Source organism: Buteo buteo, chromosome Z, assembly GCF_964188355.1.
Source record: "Buteo buteo chromosome Z, bButBut1.hap1.1, whole genome shotgun sequence".
NCBI lineage: Eukaryota > Metazoa > Chordata > Aves > Accipitriformes > Accipitridae > Buteo > Buteo buteo.
Window position 1 is genome coordinate 87,824,401 of NC_134204.1, and position 19,944 is coordinate 87,844,344.

The 19,944-nt window shown below is 50.8% G+C and overlaps 1 protein-coding gene across 7 annotated transcripts in view; it reads right to left on the reverse strand.

The window, feature by feature from the left end:
- Nucleotides 1-19,944, reverse strand: part of PAX5 (paired box 5) — a 135,093-nt gene that overhangs the window by 14,502 nt on the left and 100,647 nt on the right. For 4 of the 7 annotated variants that reach the window (XM_075019475.1, XM_075019470.1, XM_075019469.1 and 1 more), the window contains one exon: nucleotides 17,311-17,412. The exons of the other annotated variants lie outside the window; for them this stretch is intronic. In XM_075019475.1, the coding sequence (XP_074875576.1) occupies nucleotides 17,311-17,412 (102 nt within the window). The remainder of the gene's footprint in view (nucleotides 1-17,310; nucleotides 17,413-19,944) is intronic. 7 annotated transcript variants of the gene reach the window in all.

The following is a 19,944-nucleotide window of genomic DNA, read 5'->3' on the forward strand; positions in this document are numbered from 1 at the left end:
AAGGAAAATGGTCTGGCCTCTCTGTGGAGAGCAACGGTGTATTTTCCCCTTGGTGAAGCACATTTGCCTCTCATCACCAAGCTGCTGTAGTGGCTCAGGGCGAGAGAGAGAGAGAGGTCTGCAGCCCTGCCTGCAAAGCTGCAGCCTCTGTGACTCACAAAACTCACTCCCTTACAAGTTTTCTCCATGAATGGGGGAGCTGGGAAACACCTTTCAGTTAAAACTTGCTTTCACACAAAAGAGTAGTTTCACATCACTAACATACTTTTGCAAATTTGTGACAATTTTGACAAAATCCTTCAGTTAAAAAGAGCCCTGGATTTAAATTTTTTTAAAAAATCAGATGTTTTCCAAACAAATATTTTCTTTTTCTTTTAAATTCAGAGCAATGCTAAGTTTTCAAACTGAGTTCAGTGAGGCTACAAAAAGAATCCAAAAACCTCAACTGGGAAAACAAATTGAATCTTTGAAGTAAAGTCCAAAGTAATTTTTATTGTCATTTTTTTCCTTTGAATGAACCCTGGACTTTCTTCCAATTTTAATGTTCATCAGCAAACAACAGGATCAGTGATTTATACTGCTCTAACCTGTAAATATCAGCTACATTTAACCTGAGGGACTAGAAACCCAGGGCACACCACAGGTTGACCACCAGTAATCTGCCAGGTCTTCTCCTGGTCCCTTGTGTTTTCCTTGTCCACAGAAGTCCCACAGGAGGAAGGACACTGATAACTCTGCCTTCTGCTCCGCAGACCAAGCACACCTGGCCATTAATCTGCCTGCTCTAGACTGAGCAGTCCACGCGCTACAAAAAACAGAAGCGCAAAAAAAGGGAAAAATTACCAAAGTACAGCCCTTCTGAAACAAAACATGTATTTCAGAAACAATGTTCCCCCTGGGAAGAAGCCGAGCAGAAAAATACACTATATATAGCAAAAGCTCGCCGTGTTCTATCCCATTTATCTCAATGAAAATGGTGATAACCCACTAAAAATCCCAGGACAACCAAGCAGGATTGATAGGCCAGTCTTTGAAGGGCAGGCTTGGGAAATTTTGTCAAGACTGGATTACCAGCACCTGCACCAGGACGAATTATGGGTCGAGCAGACTGAGGCAGGGACGGCAGCCTCACATCGCATCGCCCGCCGGCCACGGTTCAGGGCAGCGGGCACGGAGCGGGCACCGTGTCCTCGCTGCTTCCCCAAGATGTACCCAGTCTGGAAATCACTGCCTGCCTCTGGCTTCCATTTCAGGATGGCTGCCGAGCCCCTGAGGGCTGGGAGGAGTCCCTGGGGGATTCTCTCCCACCCGGAGCCCAGCATCATCCCGGCACACGGCCGCTGCCCACCCCGGACCCCACCGGCGGCTGGCGGAGGATGCCGGCAGGATGGGAGAAGGTTCAGCATCACCCGACCTCGCACAGTGCTGGGGCTGGGGTGGTTTATGGCTGGCAGGAGCTTTAATGAAAAAGAAATGTTTCCCAAGGGGGCTGAAAAATGCTGGTTTGGAAAACCTCTTCAATGAGCGGTTTGGAAAAAAAAGGAAGCTGCTTTTCAAAACGCCTGAGAAGCTCTGCATCAAAATGGGAGCTGCTCCCGGTCTGCGGACCCTCGCTTACCTGACATTGTATCCAGCAATTTATCTATTCCCACAGGAAAGAAGTGAATAAAGCATTAATGAATGGAAAGGGGGAAATGCTTTCTGTACAATTAGTACTTTCCCCCCACTTTTTTTTTGAGGATGAAATTGAAAGCGATGGACTTCAGCAAAAGAACAGCCCTCACAAATTATTTTCAAGCAAAACTTCCCTTACACAGAACACAATCTTCACTTCTTGATTTTAAATGAGAAAAAACCTGAAAAACAGCAAGTTCTTAGAGCACTAAGCCCTCTAACTGTGTTGTTTAAACACAATACAATACAACTATGTCAAAAATTTTGTTCAGCTCTAGCCAAGGCAAAGCCGCTGGAGCTGCGATGTACTGCAACAGTCCGGCCAACCATGAGTACACAGGCACTCACAGGATCCCAGGTAGTGCTGTTAATGCCATAAAATTAATTAGTCAGTGCCCATACTGCTCGCTGAAAGAACATGCAGGAAATGCGATGGTGACTGTTAATTACCCTGGCCAGCAGTTTAAGCAGCAGTCTCTTCTGTGGCTGAGCACCTGCAACAAATTCCTTGAACAAATCTGAACAAACAGTGAAATACCTTTTGCTTGTTAAAGTTCATTTCTCTCCTAAAAGCGGGAGGAACAACCTGCTGGCTGGAACCCCAGAACGCTTCCTATACCCTTGATGTTCAAACACCTACAGACACCATCACAGCAACCCGCCTGGATGGCCAAAGTGATGCTGGGGGCAAAATCCAGCTCTGAGCAGGGGGACGGGGTCTGCTCCATTGGCAGGTGGGGTATCACACACGGATCCACCAACAAGGATACTGGGGAGCCTACCACCACCAGCAGGCTCAGGCAGTGTTTTTCTGGGATGTCGGGGACCGTGCCACCGGCAGCAGTTTCCTCCTGGGAGCACCGAGGGTGCACGTGCAGAAATACAGCCCACGCATACAGACAGACATGCACCGACACGGGTGTGTGCATGCTCTTTACACATGTAGGGGAAAACGGGCTTGTAAATCCACTGGTAAATCCGTTGTAAGAATCCAGTGGATCAATAGTTCGGTTATTACACCTATGTGTAGTTACACCTATGACCCCTTCCACCAGTACACTTATACTCACCGAAAACACATCCCACCCATGTCTGTAATGTCCTGTGGTCACTGATTAATCCTTCAGCAAATGGTTTAGGTGCAACCATCACCTGACCTTTCACACAAGTGATTTCAAAATGAAATTAGCTCGTACACTGGCTAATTTTTCCTGTATGTCAGCCAAGTGGAAGTTTATAGCAGTTGTGGCTGGAAGGCACTTGGTCACATTCAGACAATGTCTCTCCAAAGTTCCCAGTCCCATCAAGATTGCCAATTAACTTCTAATGAAGGTTGTATATAATTTTATGATCATTCAGATTGGACAGTATTTCCCCCTTATTTTATCTTTATATTAACTAGCACCCGCTCAAAGATGTACAATTTTATTTTTAATGGTTCTGAGTAGGTTGTCATATTTTAAGAAAACAGTAACATGCAGATTTTTGTAACACTACCTCATTTCCAAGAAGCTACAAGGCACAGAAATCCCATCAATGACTAATGAGTTGTGGGTTAAGGTGGACGTACCTTGCTGTGAAGTCACTGTACTATTCTCGACCCGTGCTGCCTGCCATAAAATTTTAATGCTGCTTCTGACATATTTATGAAATACCTCACCTAGTCTTCGCAGGATGACAAAAAGATTTACATCTGCAATTATTGCAAGCACATAGGTTTTAGCTATGCACTTTAAACTTTTGTACACAAAGGTATTTAACTTTAATACAACAAAGGTAGGTGGTGCCACAGAGCAACCATATTGGAACTGCATTACGAGAGATTTATCTCCCTGTACCAGGAGGACAACTGCCCAACTCATCTGCACAGAAGACGGCATTGCAATTAATGACAATGAGGAATTTGTCGCTTTCCTCTCCCGGCTCCCCGCCACAGAGTTGTCCACCCTCTCTACCAGCCACCGGCACGCAGCCTGTTGGGACGCCGGGTGGATCTGGCAGCAAGAACCTGCACCACCGGCGATACCGAGCCCGATACCGATACCGATACAGAGCCTCGGCGCTGGCACCTAACGCGGTGCCGCTCTGTGCCCGTTGCTGCAGCTGGTAGCGCAGGTGGGATAAAAAGGAAAACTTCTGTCTCACAGAAAATACCAAGCTTTACAATAGGGTTCCATCTCGAATTGGTGTAAAAAGTGCCAAGAAGTATCTTGTGGGGTGATGTTCTCCAAACTATGTAGTGGAAATGTTGCGCTTGGTTCAGATGAAAATATTCCACTCCGTGCTTCATCCCGACTTTAGCCTTTTTTATGATTTCAGCCTTCATAATGATAATGTAATGTGTAGTTACTTCCAGGAATTACACAAGTAATTTAGCTAGTAGCAGAAGTAGATATAATGTTACGAGCTATAATAACACAGCTACAGTGTAGAAATGGTGAAGTGTGGAAATTAAGCATTTTGGTAGCTTGACAAAGGTACACTGCTGCTGACGTGGAAGCAGTCTTCAATTACCTGCAAATGCAGGTGTGAACAGGGGCAGGAAAGCATCTGTATGGCTGAGGGAGCATCCTCCCACACCAGCATCTTCTCGGCATCCCGCTGGTGTCCCCATCCTTGGTGACCGTATCAGACCATGCCAGGGGCCGGCCACGGCTCAGCTGGGACTGGGCCAGCGGCTCTGCCAGGCGATGGTCGGATCCGGCCCTTTCAGCCAAGGTGGCAACACCTTTGACAGATGGAGAAGTCTCTTGTCCTGGTGTAAACCCCTTGTGTGGATGAGCGCTCCTGGCGGAGCCGCTCAAAACCTCAGCATCTTATCCCTTCTGCCTGCAAGACCAGGTTTTCAGCTGGACTCCAGGCTTCAGCCACCCCTGGACAGGGGCTTTAGCATGTCAGCAGGGTCTGCTTTCCCCCTCTGGTTCTTTCTGTCATCACGGGGAGCTTGTGCACGCTCTGAAATACAGAGACATGGCCCCAGCAGAGATGTCAGTTTTTCTTTCTGACACCAAACACAATGCAAATGAATGCCTGAGTGACAGAAGACAGATAATTTCTCACTTGATTTTCACAGCACTGCTTTGGTTTTACACCACATCCACGTTACAGTCATCCTTTTAATGCAGAGAAAAAACATGTCAGCCGATCTCAGGTCAATCTCCGGGAGCGCGGCGGCTCGGTCCTCCGGCAGGACGGATGCTGTGCCGGCAAACGTTTTGTAGCCAAAGCCATTTCCAAGTAATGTCTGCAGCTGTTTAGCCTGGTCTGATCCAGCTGAATCAGCCAAAAATTGTGCTGAGGAAGAGAACACGTGGTGGGGAAGGGATGACGGACCAAGCATCTCCTCCCACACGTAGCGGGCTGATGCTCGAGGACACGGTGGCTGCTGCAGCACATCCCACGGGGGGGACCCACGGTTCCCCATGCATCCCACAGCCCAGGGCACACCTCCACAGATGAGGGCTGGCATTATATTTCCTGACTTCAGTAAATGTGCAAGATCAAAGACTAGACAGCCTGGGCTGAGGTGACTCCTTCGTGCTGAAGGAGGCTGGTCGGAGGAAGAGAAGACAAGGCAGTATTGTCACCCCGTGCCCATTGCCTCTCACCGACACAGCAAACAGCCCTTCTCCCACCTGGGCACTGCTTATCCCACCGTGGCGTCCATGGACATCTCTCCATGTAAGTAAAACATCGGTGTACACTTGGAAGTTATTTATTCTGTGACAAAGTGTCTGTGTGGCAAAGCAACCTTTGCTGCTGCTGCCTGAGACTGGTGGGATTTAGTGCATCTGCTGCTAAATGGACATCGAGTCAGGACCAGAGTGCTCCTTTTAGTCTTTTTATGTAGGAATTAAGGGGGTTACATCTACATTTCCCAGTTTACTCTGCAGTCAGTGCAGAGCCTGGTCCCAAATCTATGGCAGTCATAGGTGACAGATGATTTATTTTCAATCAAGTGCCCCAGTGCCATATTTGCTGCTAGAAATAAGCGAGCGCATCCTTCTTTCCGGAGACTTCTCACTTCCCCATCCGGGCTGTCTCTCTTCTCCTGGCATAGACAGACAGCCCATGAGCAGGGCACGCAGGAGACATGTCCTCAAACTCTCCCCACCTGCACCCCTCCGTGCAGAGGTTTACACCTGCCTGACACGGGTGCACACACAACAGTTTTACAACACAAACACTGCTTCCTACAGTTTCACAGCCTCCACTTTAAAATGTGTTTTCAGAGGAAAGTTCTGCCATGGAAATCGGGCAATCCTTGGAGTGCATTCCTTCATTTTTACTAAAGCATGTCATTTTGCTTAAAATTTTTCGCTTAATTTGGTTTTCTTTCCATTACCCCATTTTGTTCCTTTTGCACTGATATTACATTGCATCGTACTGCATTGCAATCTATTGTAACGTCTTGGCATTTTCACTTGTTTTGATAAAGTCTCAATGTGTCCAGAAACTCCTGGAAAGAGAACACTTAATTCCCAAAATATTTAATTTCAATTTGTGCAATAGACATCAGTTATGAGCGTTGGAGTTTACCGCAGGGCAGATGTTCTATATTCAAACAGTCCTAACCGCAAGCAAACTCCCTCCAGCAATCACCACACAGAAATCAAGCCTACAAGTCTCAGAAAACAAGTCCAGCAAGTGGTAAAAAGGCTGAATTCATAAACAACGCTCCGCAGGACAGTGGCTGCAAACCCCCCAAAACCACCGTACAGGTCATCCGGCAGCGGCAAAGGGGAGGATGCGCAGATCCGGGGGTGCCTGGCTGCAGGACCTGGTCTCCAGCATCCCCCTGGCCACACGAATGCTGAAAGCGGGAGACATCCAATCCATCCCAGGACAACTTGGAAAGTGCTTCCTAACACCAAGAAGCTGGACAGATATTGAACCCCTCGGGCTGTTGTCCAGAGCCTGGACATCATCATACATCTTTCATTATGCACAGAAACCCAGGCTTGGAATGACGCACATGAAGCCAACCCTTCCACGGGGTGCTCAACGTGGGCAGCAGATGGGCTACCCAGGGTCTAACGCCCGGGAGAAAAGAAACTGCATCCTCCGCAGCACCCACTGCACAACAAAGCCCTCATCAGTTGGGCTGTAGAGCTCGGATGTGATGGGAACACAGACTCTGCTCTCCCACCGCTGCTACCGGCTGCCGCTTTTCGGGGTGTCACCACGCGCTCCTGGCACGGCGCGGTGCAGCAGGAACACAGCAGCCCCGTCACGCTCCTGCTGGTGGACACAGCGGGCCACGAAGTGCTTTCCACTCCGCTTACTTTGGGGATCTCAGCACTTGCTCATAGTCAAACACGGTTTGTCACGCACCCAGCACGTGAGGCGCGGAGCTGGTCCAGCGCCCGAACCACCACCGGTGGCCACGGCAGATGCCGGGCACGCCACGATGCTCAAAGCTCCGGCAACCTGCTGTTCGTAACCACGATGCTTTTGTAATCTCCGATTTTTTTAAACTCTGGGTACTGACACAACGTAAGGAGACACAAGCGTAAAGAAGGTGAACGCTCAGAAGTTATAAAGCATTTTGTGTGCCCTCGCATGGTCGTTACTCTGGTCTGAGAAACCTCGTCACGAGCACGGGGGTTGAGTTCAGCCCTGGAAGCACAAGCCGGTGCGGGTCAGCTCCCGTCGGTGGTGCAGCACCCACCTCGGAGGCAAAGCCTGTGTGCAGCTCAGGACACCTTAACTGGCTTTTTGGTCCTCTGCTTCACTAATCCAAACCACAACTTCCCAAAATCAGAACTAATTTAGACCTCATGGCTTTCTAATTAAAATTAACTTTTTCTTACTGTGTTTCCACCAGTGGACAGCTTTCAATAATGACAAAAACAGAGCAAACGGGAGGGGACCTGTGGAGGGCAGAGGATGCAGAAGCATGCCTCACCCATGGCACGCCGCATCCCGGCTGGACACTGAGCTCTCATTGCCAGGACATTGGGGTGCATCACCTGGGGAGCCACCGTCACTGCTGGTTTTGAGAGACGGGCAGACAACGATCTATCAGGAAACCCTTTGCAAAGGTGTTCCTGCCTTCCCAGAGGCGGACGATGGCGGTGAACCCTGCAGCCCCCATGCAGAGGGGATGTCCTTGGTGCCCAGAGGAGACCCTGGTGGGGGCGAACGGACCCTGTGTAGGGTGAGTTCTGCCAACCAGCCCCACGTCGGGCAGCTCCTGATGCCCAGTCCTACGGGGCTAATGCAATTAATGAACAGAGGGCAAGCTTTTAACACATTTCATCTACAAGCACCTCATCTTTAAATTTCTGGTTCTGGGTATTTTGGGGCAGAGATTTGTGTTTGTGGTAGCTGCCAGCATGATGGGGTTCAAAACAACTGCCTTGCAGAGGACAGAAGAATGTTTAGTGATACAAACCCCCCCTAAAAACAGCAACAAAAGGCTTTTTAAATTCTCACTGTTGCTTTTATAATCACTGGTATGCTTAAAGGTGGGCAGTGCGTCGGTCCTGTAACACTGAATGAACCCTCAACGGGGAACAGCCTCCGTTTTCAGCTGCCACCGGTGTCTCCTTGTGGGTACCTCAGCATGTGCTGCACAGAGACAGGAGCTGGAGGGGTCCCCCAGTTCCCCCCCAGGAGACACAGGATGGAGCCCTGTGCCATCAGCTGGTCGCCTCCAGCCCTCTCCTCCCCGTCCATGGTGCCGCAGGCAGCATCCCTCTGATGCCGGCTGCGCACCGCTTTGCCCAGCGCAGCATCCTCCGCAATGATGCTCCGCAAGCCCCGTAACGTCAGCCAAGCCAGGAGTCCTGGGTAGGGCTCCAGAAGAAATAACCACAGACCCCCGTTTCCCTCTCTCAGCGCTAAAACCCCCCAACAGCGACACTTTTTGCCGCGAACAGCGGCTTAATTTGAAAATGGGTATCTGAACAGAGCACTGCCCTATCCCACAGGCGGCATCGCACGGGCTGCCGGAGCCCCAAACCCCGTCACTGTCCCAAGGTGGGGAGGGGATGGTTTTGGCATCAAGATCTGGCTGGAAACCCCCCCCCCGGCCCCGCAGCCCCCCGGCATCGCCGTGCACCGCTGCTGGCTGACGCGACTGATTGATTTGACTGAAGGTAGCCAAACTGTCACTCAGGAGGTGCCCCCTTGGTACCTCTTCTGGCTGGATCTACTTGAGGGTGGGCTTGCCTGAGCCGCTCCTGTCAGGGATTTCAAAGGGAACAAGCGGCTGAATGCGGATCTGACAGCTCGGCCGAATTAGGGCTATTTGCATGCTAATTTCCGCCGTGCTTAACTCACTGGCAGACCTAGAGCGAGAAGCAGCCTCTGCATGTTTGGAACAATGCTTGACTGATCTAGCTGCGTTAACGAGCAAATTATGGTAATTTTGTTATTACAAATGCATAGAAATTTCCAAAGAGTGGAGCAATACAATATGTTTTCTCTCCTCCTCCTCACTCCTAAATACGGACCCTTTTGTTTATACACACTTCGCCTTGCTTACTTATGTTTAGATATGCACAGCGTTTCACCTCGATGGGAGGAGGCAGAAATTACAGCCAGAGCAGAGGGAGCCCGCAGAGCAGACGGGACCGGCTTTGCTGCACATGGGACACTTGGGACCACATCCTCAGCTGGTGAAAAGCAGCAGAGAGCCTTGGCAGTCAGGGGTCGGGACTAATTGACCCCAGTTGAGGATCGGGTCTGTAAGAGGAAGGCGGTTTTGGGAACAGCAGATCCAGAGGCTGTTGGCTTCCCAACATTTCACCTTCTTGCCCTCTCCAGCGTAATTTCTAAATCAATTTAATGAAATAATATCTGACAACATCATATTGAAAACAATATAAATTTTATCTATATTCTGTGCAAGCACGGTAATTACATTCCTGAGAGATGAACACCAAAACATTTCTCCAGGCTTCCAAGATGCTGGCAGACCCTCATTCAAAATGTACAGGAGCAGCAGATAAACGCATACCATTTACTTAACTGCTTCATTATTAATTAAGGGAATCATTTGTCAGTTGATTTGCAATCTGGTATTGCCCCAAGATATTTGTGATGGCACATCACTTGCTCCATCATATGTGATGAAACTTCTCCGGGATTTCTCTTCCAAGATTACAGAAGGGTGGGGAGGCACCTTTGTAAGGCAGCCCTAGACTTGGGAAAAAACAGTAAATTCGCTTAACCAGAGAACGCCAAATGTCAATACTTCTGTCCTTTGGCAGCAGGTCTTCTGGTTGTGGCAGTGGAAGCCATGGGTGCTTTTGTGTGCATCTGAGGAGGGTGAAGGTGTTTTTGGGGCATGTCAGGTGATGGCTGGGTTTGTGCTATGTGAGCTGCAAAAAGTGGCAATACTGGCACAAAAATATAAGTGCCCATAATCCAAGCAGACATACACATCCCTGCTGCAATAGCAGCATGAAGCAGGTGGAGCAGATGGCAAATGGACTTAGGAGCCACCTCGAGGCTCCAAGCAGGTAACTTGCAAACTTTCCACTTCACCGAAGAAACACTAAGGTTTACTCCTCATGTGCTTTAGGTCCTTCTAGCATAAAGGGCCTGACTCTCATTTTACTTTCTCTGGCCACAACAGCATCACTGTCCAAGTAACCAAGCGGTTTCAGCTTTATGCTGTACATCAGAGGAGGACATGGTTCAGACTGTGCCACCAATGCCCTCCGTCATCCCACATACTGTAATTTCCTTTCTCTGCCCCTGTTTTTAAGCATTTTACCTCCCAGCTGCTTTCTAGTATTGTCAGGGGATTACTAAACGCTATCACAAAACTTTGGCAAAGGCAGACCCAGAACAAATAACATCAACGCGTGAAAATAACTATGAAGAAAGTCTTCAGGGTGACATGGTGGACCAAACCCCACCAATCCCTACAGGCTTTATTCCAGAGGTCAGACATCGTAACCGCTGCCTCCCGACCCCTGTCGCGACACAAAGCTGGCGTTCCTGCTCCCCTGCTCCCCTCGCCGCAGGCTGGGTTCAAGTGGGCTCAGGGAGGGTGCTGGTGCTGTTCCTTGCAGACTCAGGTGGGAGAAACAGCCCCAACAGGGAGAGGTCACACCATCTCATTTCTCCTCCACATTACTATCTGTCAGTCACAAGGAAAAAATGCGTTTGAAAACCACGTGTTTTGTTTCCCCAACATCATCTCCTTCTGCTTTGCATGTTAGAACCAGCAGATTCTCCTAGATAAAAGATTGCTATGACAGCATTGCTATTTTTTACGCTTTTCTCTTCAAAGCCCAGTTTTGAATGTCACTGTTTTCAGGTCCCTTTAGTCGGGTAATTGCACATAGACTTCATATAAAGGAAATTCATTTGTTCAGGGTCACTGCATGGTTTTTCATTAAAAACAAATTACCGGTGTTCAGAAAGGACATCTGGGTTTCGAGAGTCCCATTAATGACTATATTTTCAGCATCACTATTCCGGACAGTCTACCCTTTCCTGTCACCCTGCGTGCAGGGCCCACCAGGAGAGGAGGGGACAGGGTGAATGAGAGTCCTGGGGAGGGGAGAACGGGTGGCGAGGTGGGGGCTCCATCCCTGGAGATGGGGAGAGAGAAGAGGGGGGAAACAGGAACCGGCGGTCAGCAGAGGCTGCTGCCCCAGCACTTCTAACACAGGAACTGGAATAAGTATTTAAGTGAATGATCACGACTACTTGAGCATAACCTTTTTCCAGCTCAGCCACAGCACCATGAGCCTGATGGCGAGGGCAAGCTCGGGATGGTTTGCCCAAGCCCCTTGTCCCAACCATGGGAACTGCCACGAGCCCCCCTGCCCTGGCCCCGGCAGGGACCCAAACAGGACCCAGCTCCTGGGTCGCTGGTCCTCAGAGCAGGCACGCAAGTTGCAGCTCCAGCTCATGTCTTCTCCTCTGTCCCCTTGCCACTGTCTTCCTCACACATGGGAGGACACAGACCTTCGGACACATCTCGGGAGCAGTCCCACATACACAAACAGTGATCTGTGGAGAGAGACCTGACCCGGTGCTGCAAACAAGCTGGTGGTGTGTGGAGCAAAAACAGAACAAGAAAAAAACCTAAGCAAGCAGCGCTGGTCCCCATCGCCACGCCAGCCCCTAGCCAGCAGAGCCCAGGCAGGATGAGGAGCGGTGCTGGAGGGAAGGTCCAGCTTCCCAAAGGTGAGGGAAGTATGGAAACAGTACGCTGGGACCAGCAGACTGTCGCTCCAGCAGCTGCGCTCCCTTTCGAATACTTCACCTCAAAAAAGGCTCTGGGTCATCCACATAGGTCACCGAGTAAAATCCCTGCAAATACTGCATTTCCCACCGATGTGCTCCCAACTAGCTGCTGCCATCCTCCTGAAGCCAAATCTGCAGATGCGAGGTAGCAAAGGTAGCAGAGAGCAGAAGTTGTGAGCAGAAGGCAGCACCACCTCCATCAGAAAAGCCAAAAAGCCCTGGGACTGCCTCTTTGGAAAGGAGTAAGTAAAGCTGGGTGGCAATAAGCTCTAGGCTGCCAGTACTGGATGAGATGGAGAAGACGCAGTTTGCTCCTGCCAGCCAGCCAGAAAACAAAGGGAAAGCTGCTGGGAAAACACTGCTCTGTGTTTCTAAAGTGGCAGCACATTAGGGGCGCAATCACAGTGTGAACAAATAATAACAGTAACACCAAATTATTGGAGATAATTTCTGCACATAGCATCTCATTAACCTGTGGGATCATGTGCCCTGAGGTGGTACTGAGACCACGAATCTAGTAGGAATCAGTAGTGGATTAAACATCTAAATAGATAATGAGAACAGAGAGAGAGCTACATTAGACAAAATAAACATTTACAAGGGATATAAACTCTCATGCTTCAAGGCATAAGCCACTAGATGATGAGGATGAAAGAGAAGTGGCCACTTTGGGCAAGCTGTTCTGGGAGCTGCTGTGGGCAGGTGAGGATGGTGGGCAGGGGGTGGCTGTTCTGCGGACCCCGTGGCTTCCCACAACAGATGCTACACGATGCTGTCGATCCCCTGCCTGCTCCCAATGCATCCAGGAATATTCACCAACAGTCACCGATTTTATGCCGGGTCCACCTGCCTTCCTCCTTTCATCCCTGGTCTCCCAGAGGAGAAGGCAAGCCGGGCAGCCGGGCACAAAGCACGGGCGGACAGGGGATGCTGAGACGGGGTCTGCAGTGGGGTGAGACCATGGTCACAGGTGGGAGGAGGAAGGTGGAGGGTGATTTCTCCTGGTCCCTATGTAGACGTTAGGCACTGCCCTGTGACAGGGAAGCTGTCCATACAGCTCCTTCTGGAATCAAAGGGGGATACATGGCTCTGTTGTTTAATGGCGATTGGGGTCTGGAGCAGAGCTGTCCCATCTGTGCACCTGTGTGGACTGCCGGCATGACTGCTTTCCAGAGAGGGACCTGTTCTCCTCCTGTTAACAGCTTTTTGACTCCATCTCTGCTCTCAGTATCAGGCAGAAGTATATGAATTCCTGATTCTTCAGCACATTTTCAGCAGTGCCATAATCAAAATATTGAGTCATAGGACGATGGGGCATTTCAGAATGGAAGGGACTTCGGGAGGTCTCTAGACCTTGCTCACAGCAGGATCATCAGTGAGGCCAAACCAGGATGCTCAGGGCTTCATCCAGTCTGGCCTTGAAAACCCTGAAGGATGGAGACTGCACAGCCTCCCTCAGTGACCTCTTCCACTGCCAGACCCTCCTCGTGGGCGAAAAGTTTGAAGCTTTTCCTCATACCCAGTTTGCATCTTGCCTGTTTCAACTTATGCCCATTGCCTCTTTGTGTTGGGGGGCCCAAAACTGCACTATTCCCACTGTGAGTCCACGAGTGCATCCCCGGTGTCCCTCCCGCAGCCAGCCAGTCCCAAACCCATTTTGTTGCAAAGTGCTCCCTTCCCTGGTGCAGGATTTTATGTTTGCCGTTGCTGGAATTCATGCTCTTCCCCCAGCCTGCCTAGGTGCCCCCAAGTGACAGCCCTACTCTGGAGCATACTGACAGCACTCCTCAGTTTGGCATCACCTGAAAACCTGACGAGGTGTGCTCTTTCCCATTTGTGGATGAAGATGCTAACGAGGACAGACCCCCGGCTGTACCCTGTGGCACTGTGCAGGCTACCAGCATCCAGCTGGAGCGTGACATTAACCACCACCTCCGAGCTTGACCATCCAAGCAGTTTTTTTCCCACCTATCTGCCCATCCGTCCACACTGCAGCATTCCACTTGTGCCCTGTGCCATCAGAGCACTGTGGTCCGCTGGAACTACAGTGCCTCGCGGAGAGCTCCTCTTGGGTCTCCTTTACAGGGCAACAGCCACCAAAAGGCAGAATAAGCATGCAGGGACAGTGACCTGCTGAGGGAACGCATTTACAGGAGCTTCAAGCGATGCCAGCTCTCGGTTCGTAAAGCTCTGGACTTACTTAAATCAAAGCTACATGTTTGTTTGGTTAGTTCCTTTAGAGAAAAGTATTTGATTAATTTATTCTCTGGGCTGCAGTACATTCACCAGCCACACAAAAAAGGAAATTCCCTGTTGATACGCACGCCCCTGTTTTTGCAGGGAAGGAAGGGAGGAGATCCGAGACCATGGACCAGGAGTTTGTGCCAGGCATGGGGATGCAGCGGGGACAGGTTCCTGTGTGCATCCTTGCCTGTGGGAGAGGCAGGGAAAGACCCAGGGCTGGTGGGGGAAGAAGCCTCTCCTGTTCGGATGAACAGCACGGGAGCTGGAAAAGAGATAAGCACAGAGCAAGAAGCTGAATCCGCACAGCTCCTGCTTCCAGCCTGGAAATGCTAGGGAGCTGGGTGGTCTCCCCTGCCCCACAAGCGTGCCACAGAGCCCTGGCAGATGCGGGACAAACACCAGAAGAGCGGCGAGGGATGGGTTTACTCACAGAAGCACGCGCGATGGCAGCAGCAACAAGCATGCAACAAAACACCGCCTGTGTCTTATCATGTATACATTTCTCCCACGTCTCTAAGCACTTAACTCACACAATTACTTAATTACGAGCAGAAATTCACGGCTAACAATTAAAAATCTTATCAAGGAAGCACATTTCTAGCAGAGGCTCCGAAAACTACGACAAGGCAGCGGCAGGTCGTGAAACGAATCCCTGAGACCTGGTACAACGAACATGGGCCCTTGCTCAGGCACGGCAATTTGGCCATTTCAGTACAAGCAGGGATGTGCCAATGGCACCAGGCTGGATCCATCACCTGCTTCACGGTCAGCCCCTGGGAGACTGTGGTGTTTTCCCTAGCAAGGCTCTGAAACTGATCCTGCAAAGGACAGGAGTTAAAAAAGGATTGAGAAGGTATTTTGGATGCTAGTTAGCAAATTCTCACTTAAATGAGAAGGAGAACCTACAGGAATTGCAGCTGACCTTCACACTAGCTGGAGCAGAAGGTTGTTATTAAAGGAACCAGTGAGAGGAACAGTGCAGTTATTCAATATAATGGGTCACACAAGCCTATGTGTAGTTAAAAATAAAATCTATTACCCAGGAAAATCGGCTCAGATGACTCTACATCACCGAACCCTCACTGCACCTCCTCTGGCTGAGCACCACCAAGCCCCACGTCCTGCAGTTTTGCCATTCCACCCTGGCAACTGCTCCTGAACAGCTGGTAAATCCCCCAAAAAGAAGGAAGAGCAAGTATTCCTCTTAACTCGGGAAGGAACTGGGGGTCACAGCCAGATTTTAAGTGAAAGGTGCTCTGAAAGAAGGCAGTAGATTCTCACAAGATTTCTAAAAGCCTCTGAATCTCCATGACGGGTCCAATGCACCCGGGCTTTCAGATGTTCACTCTCAGCAGGAGGATGCCCCTGGAGTGAGGGGGGGCTCAGGGCATCAGTGAAAAACCAGCCCAGGAGGGACTGGGCAGGAGACGGGGGACCGGTGGGGCAAGATGTCTGCCCCCCCGAGACACAGACACAACCAACCGAGCCTGCTGCTCCCCACGCTTTAAGGCGTGATTGCAGCTTGCGGTCGTGCTAAAGAGTTGATGCAAGTTCAGCTCTTCACCTGACGTGAGCAGTCGGCTGTGCCATTGCATTCAGGCAGGTCTGGCTCAGCGGAAGAAACGTACCCAGTAACAGCGTCTATATGTGTGTCCGTGAGACACAGCGTGAAACAAGGACCAAACCTCACGCTCTTGTCAAGCAAGGCTTGCTTTCAGGTGTTCACTTTTTATTCCCACTTCTCACAAACTGCATCTGCTACCTTCTCAGCAGCTCGTTCTGAGGTTACATTTTATGGGTAAAAATTGGTTTCTGCACAACCTATGATCTAACTTCTGTAGCCAGTTTCTAAGTCTAATACACATATTAAATGATTGATTTTTTCTTAACTCCTTAGCAATGTGGTAGAAAGCAATTTGCAGAACATAATCAAGGCCGGTAACAAAGACTAACCCTGAAAAAGCCTGGACACCAAATCACTGTCACCAACTCCCACTTTCCTATTACAAGTACTTTTTTCTAAATCACTACCTCCCGGAGCCATGTGACTACAGATGAAATTCCACTTTGAGGGATTTTCCTCGGTAACTCTCTGACCTTGCTGACTCCAAAGAGCTGGCTTACATGTCCTGAAGGGCTTGGAAATCAATAGGGGAAAGAAAAAGAATCCCCAAGTCATCACTGCTTTTTAAATCATATGATACTTAAGGGCCACATTCATGACTTCTAACATATATATTTGGGGCTCAGAATACCGCTTTCCCTCATAGCCAGCAGTGCCTGTCATGTCCAGACCAAAGGCGACAGAGCCTGGGGACAAATCCCAGCAGTTCTTTCAAGCCGAAATAAATGATTTCCAGCAGTATCTGACTTCCAGCGCCCAGGCAGGAGGGAGCCCAGCTGGGTGCTCCCACCACTGCGCCCTCACCACCGCCTGCTGCCAGCACCCTGACGTCTGTCGACTGTGGGCGACGCGCGGATCTGCAGCCGACAGCGACGGAGGGTTGCGACGACGACGTTCTGCGCCTGCGGACCCTGCCCTGCCTGCTCCCGGTGCTCGCGCACCCTCCGCTCCCGCTGGCCACACAGGCAAGCGCTGGCCACCGGCTGGCTGATGCCACCCGACATTTCTCACCGCGAGGCTCCAAAAGGGCAAGGAAATTACAGAAATACGGTGTCCTGAGGACAACTCAGCGTCCCCCAGGAGGCAGCTGGATGGGCGCAGTTTTGCACAGAGAAATGTCAAGGTCAGGACATGCCCAGCCCCCAAGGGCCGGCGACCTCCCCGCCGGGACAGCGTGGGAGAACACAGCGTATTTGGAGGAAACAGGCAGGTTAGAGCAAAGCCTGTGTCAGACGGGAAAAGCCTGGCACGGTCCAAAATGGAGCAATCCCCAGGCTCCACAGAAGGGATCCCGGGGTCTCTTTCAGCATCCCGGTGCAAATGATCTGCTTTGACAGTCTACAGGCTGGATTACCTCCCGCGCTGGAGAGCCTGGTCTTCCTTCACTCAGGACCACTCCACACTTTCCCCTTCAGCACTGCGGCTTCTGCCTCGTGCTCGCCTTTAGTGCGGAGCATCCACAGAGTGCCACACTTTCCTCCTGAAATGCTGTCTTTTTCCTTTCCTTTTATTTCTCTCCCCCCCGCCAGCCCCCCCAAGTTTTGAAGACTCACCAGGCACCATTCCTGTCAGTGCTGGAGCGGAGTAGCTGCCCTGTCCGGCAGGCGGGACGTGCGGAGGGTATCCGGGGAGGGTTGTGCTTGCCAGCTCACGACCTGAGGAATCAAACCAACAAATCACCACGTGAGCATTGCGACGAGCGGACACGGTTTTACATCTCCCCGAGCGCCCAGAACACAGCCATGCATTTGTCATCACTGCTCTGCGAGGACCAGCGTGGGATTTCCAGCCTGGCAGGGAGGGCAGGCACAGTTTTGCTTTCTCTATGAGCTGCCACAAAGCTACGACGAAGTGAGAGACGGGAAAGGGAAGAGCAGAGCTCTGCAGGGAGAGGAACGTGCCCGCCTGAACTCCAGCTGCTCGCCCTTATTCCCAAGTTCCTCCAAAGCCCAGATTTGTAAAGTCAGAAACAGCGAAATGTGAAATAACACTGATCTTAATGACACTTTCCCAGAAAACTCTCTAGAAAATCACCGTGCACAGGCTGACGGTTTGCAGAGATCTAAATACAATGCAGGACATATTGCTTTCATCTCTTATCAAAGCCAGTTAAAAAGAAGAACAAATGCAAGACATTGAGACATGAAGGCAGTTTAAAATATACTTTGCTGTGGTGCCAGAAGAAGGGTCAGATTTGCAGACACAGCCTGATGTAGTGCTCTTAGACCACAGAAATGTGGCTTTTTATCCAAGTACCCACAGGTCTTCCACGGAAATAACCCAGCAGAAAGCAGGCAGTGGCATGGCCCCCACCTCCCTCTGCCCCTGGACTGGGGGGGCCGGGGTGCCCTCTCTTCACCCCCCCTCCCAGGCACAGCTCCCACGCTGCCGGTGGAGCAAAGACGGGAGGTGCAGACAGCACAGCTCGCAAAATGCTGCAGAAGTGATATCCCAGCCGTGCCTAGATCCTGCTCCCACGTGGAGATCCCAGGATAGCCACCATCCCCACGGGCTGCTGCAGGAATTTGGGGAAACCACTGCCTGCTGTGGCCACAGGTGGCCCACCAGGAGAAAGGGATGATCTTGTCATCCCACCACCAAGGAACCATCCCTCACCACAGGGGGAACCCTGGAGCCCACCCATGGTCTTCTCCTGGATTCCCACGGCATCCTCGGGCAGATCACTTACCCAGGGACAAGCCGCCTTCAAAAAGCGCTCAGGCGCCTGATAGCCTCTACGCTGGGACACCACGGAGGGGTCTGCAGCTGGACATCGGGGCTGCCATCCCCTCCTCATGAGCATCACACGCTGCTCAGGCCACCGCTCTGCTACAGGGATCTGTCCGACCCACCAAGGGACCGGTGCCCTCCGCCGTCCTGCCAGCTCTTCCAGAGACTGGGAGGAACGAGGGGACCCTCACGGCGGGGACTGGTCCCTCTGGCCAAACTGCAGGCTCTGAGGCAGCAGCACAGTGCAGGCACCGAGATCCCCAAGGATGTGCCCCCACTCCTCTAACCTCTGGACGGCAGGGATCGCTCCAGTTCCAGCCGGCTCCGAGCTGCTGTTGGCCCAAACCAACCGGTTCGCCAGCAAAAGTCACTGTGAGCGCAGGTTCCTTCACCAAAACATGGCACGTCAGATCAACAAGAAAAGTGGCAAGACTTTGCTGATTTTAGCACCACTGACGAGAAGAAATGCACAGAACCCAGTGTTCAGATCGTCTTCTGTAGGCATTTGATTTTATGACAGCATTTTTTTCAAGTCTCTAGAGCTTGGAGAGGTTGAAAGTAAATGTTTTCCCATGAGCCAAAACCATTTTTTAACTTTTTTGGTTGGAAGAGATTTTGAGCCACGATTTCATTTCGAACTGATCTAAAAATAAAATTTTAAAAAATCTTTCTTTCTGCATTATCATCAAAGAAATGAGACCTCATCTGATGAGACGAGAGACAGGAACATGAGTTATTGCAAATTGCTGCTCACCACCCCCGGGTCATGGCCACGAAGGCCGCTTCCCCCACCGCACCCGTCAGACGAAGGCGTCCGTGCCGAAATACTCCGGCAGCGCCTGGCACGCGGGCATCGCTGCAGCAATCTCTCAGCACATGCCCCACTTTCCTCGGCGCTCTGCATCCACAAATCGGGATGCGCGCCGTTCCTCTCAGGCCCTTCCTACGGAATATTTATGGTGCATCCACATCCTGAAAGAATTTAATGTTCAAAACAATTGATTAATTTGCTCTCCAGTTCTAAGGGGAAGCCAGATCCCTTACGGAAGGGCATCATGAATTCTAATTATTCAATGCAGGCAGAAAATGGCTCTTTTAGATTAAAATGTTCTCCCCTTGTCACTGCCCTGCTTCCCACTCTCCCGCACAAAATTAAACTCTGATTATGTCATCTCTACAGCCTAGGGAAGGCAGGAGCATCTGCGATCTACTTAAATTTGGTTGCAGAAGTGAAGTTCACCCCCAGCACTGGCAGGAGGTGCCGTCCCTTGACTCAGGGCTGTCCCTAACACAGAAGAACATGACCTCCGCACAGGTACCACCACCCAGGAGCCCTCCATAGACCCAAGAAGGGCCACCACTGCTCTTCCCTTCTTCAGCAGCATAGTGTCACCGTGGAATGGGCTCGACTCCTTGTCTCCCAAAGGTGCCCAGGTCTGTGGCCCAACGGGCAATCT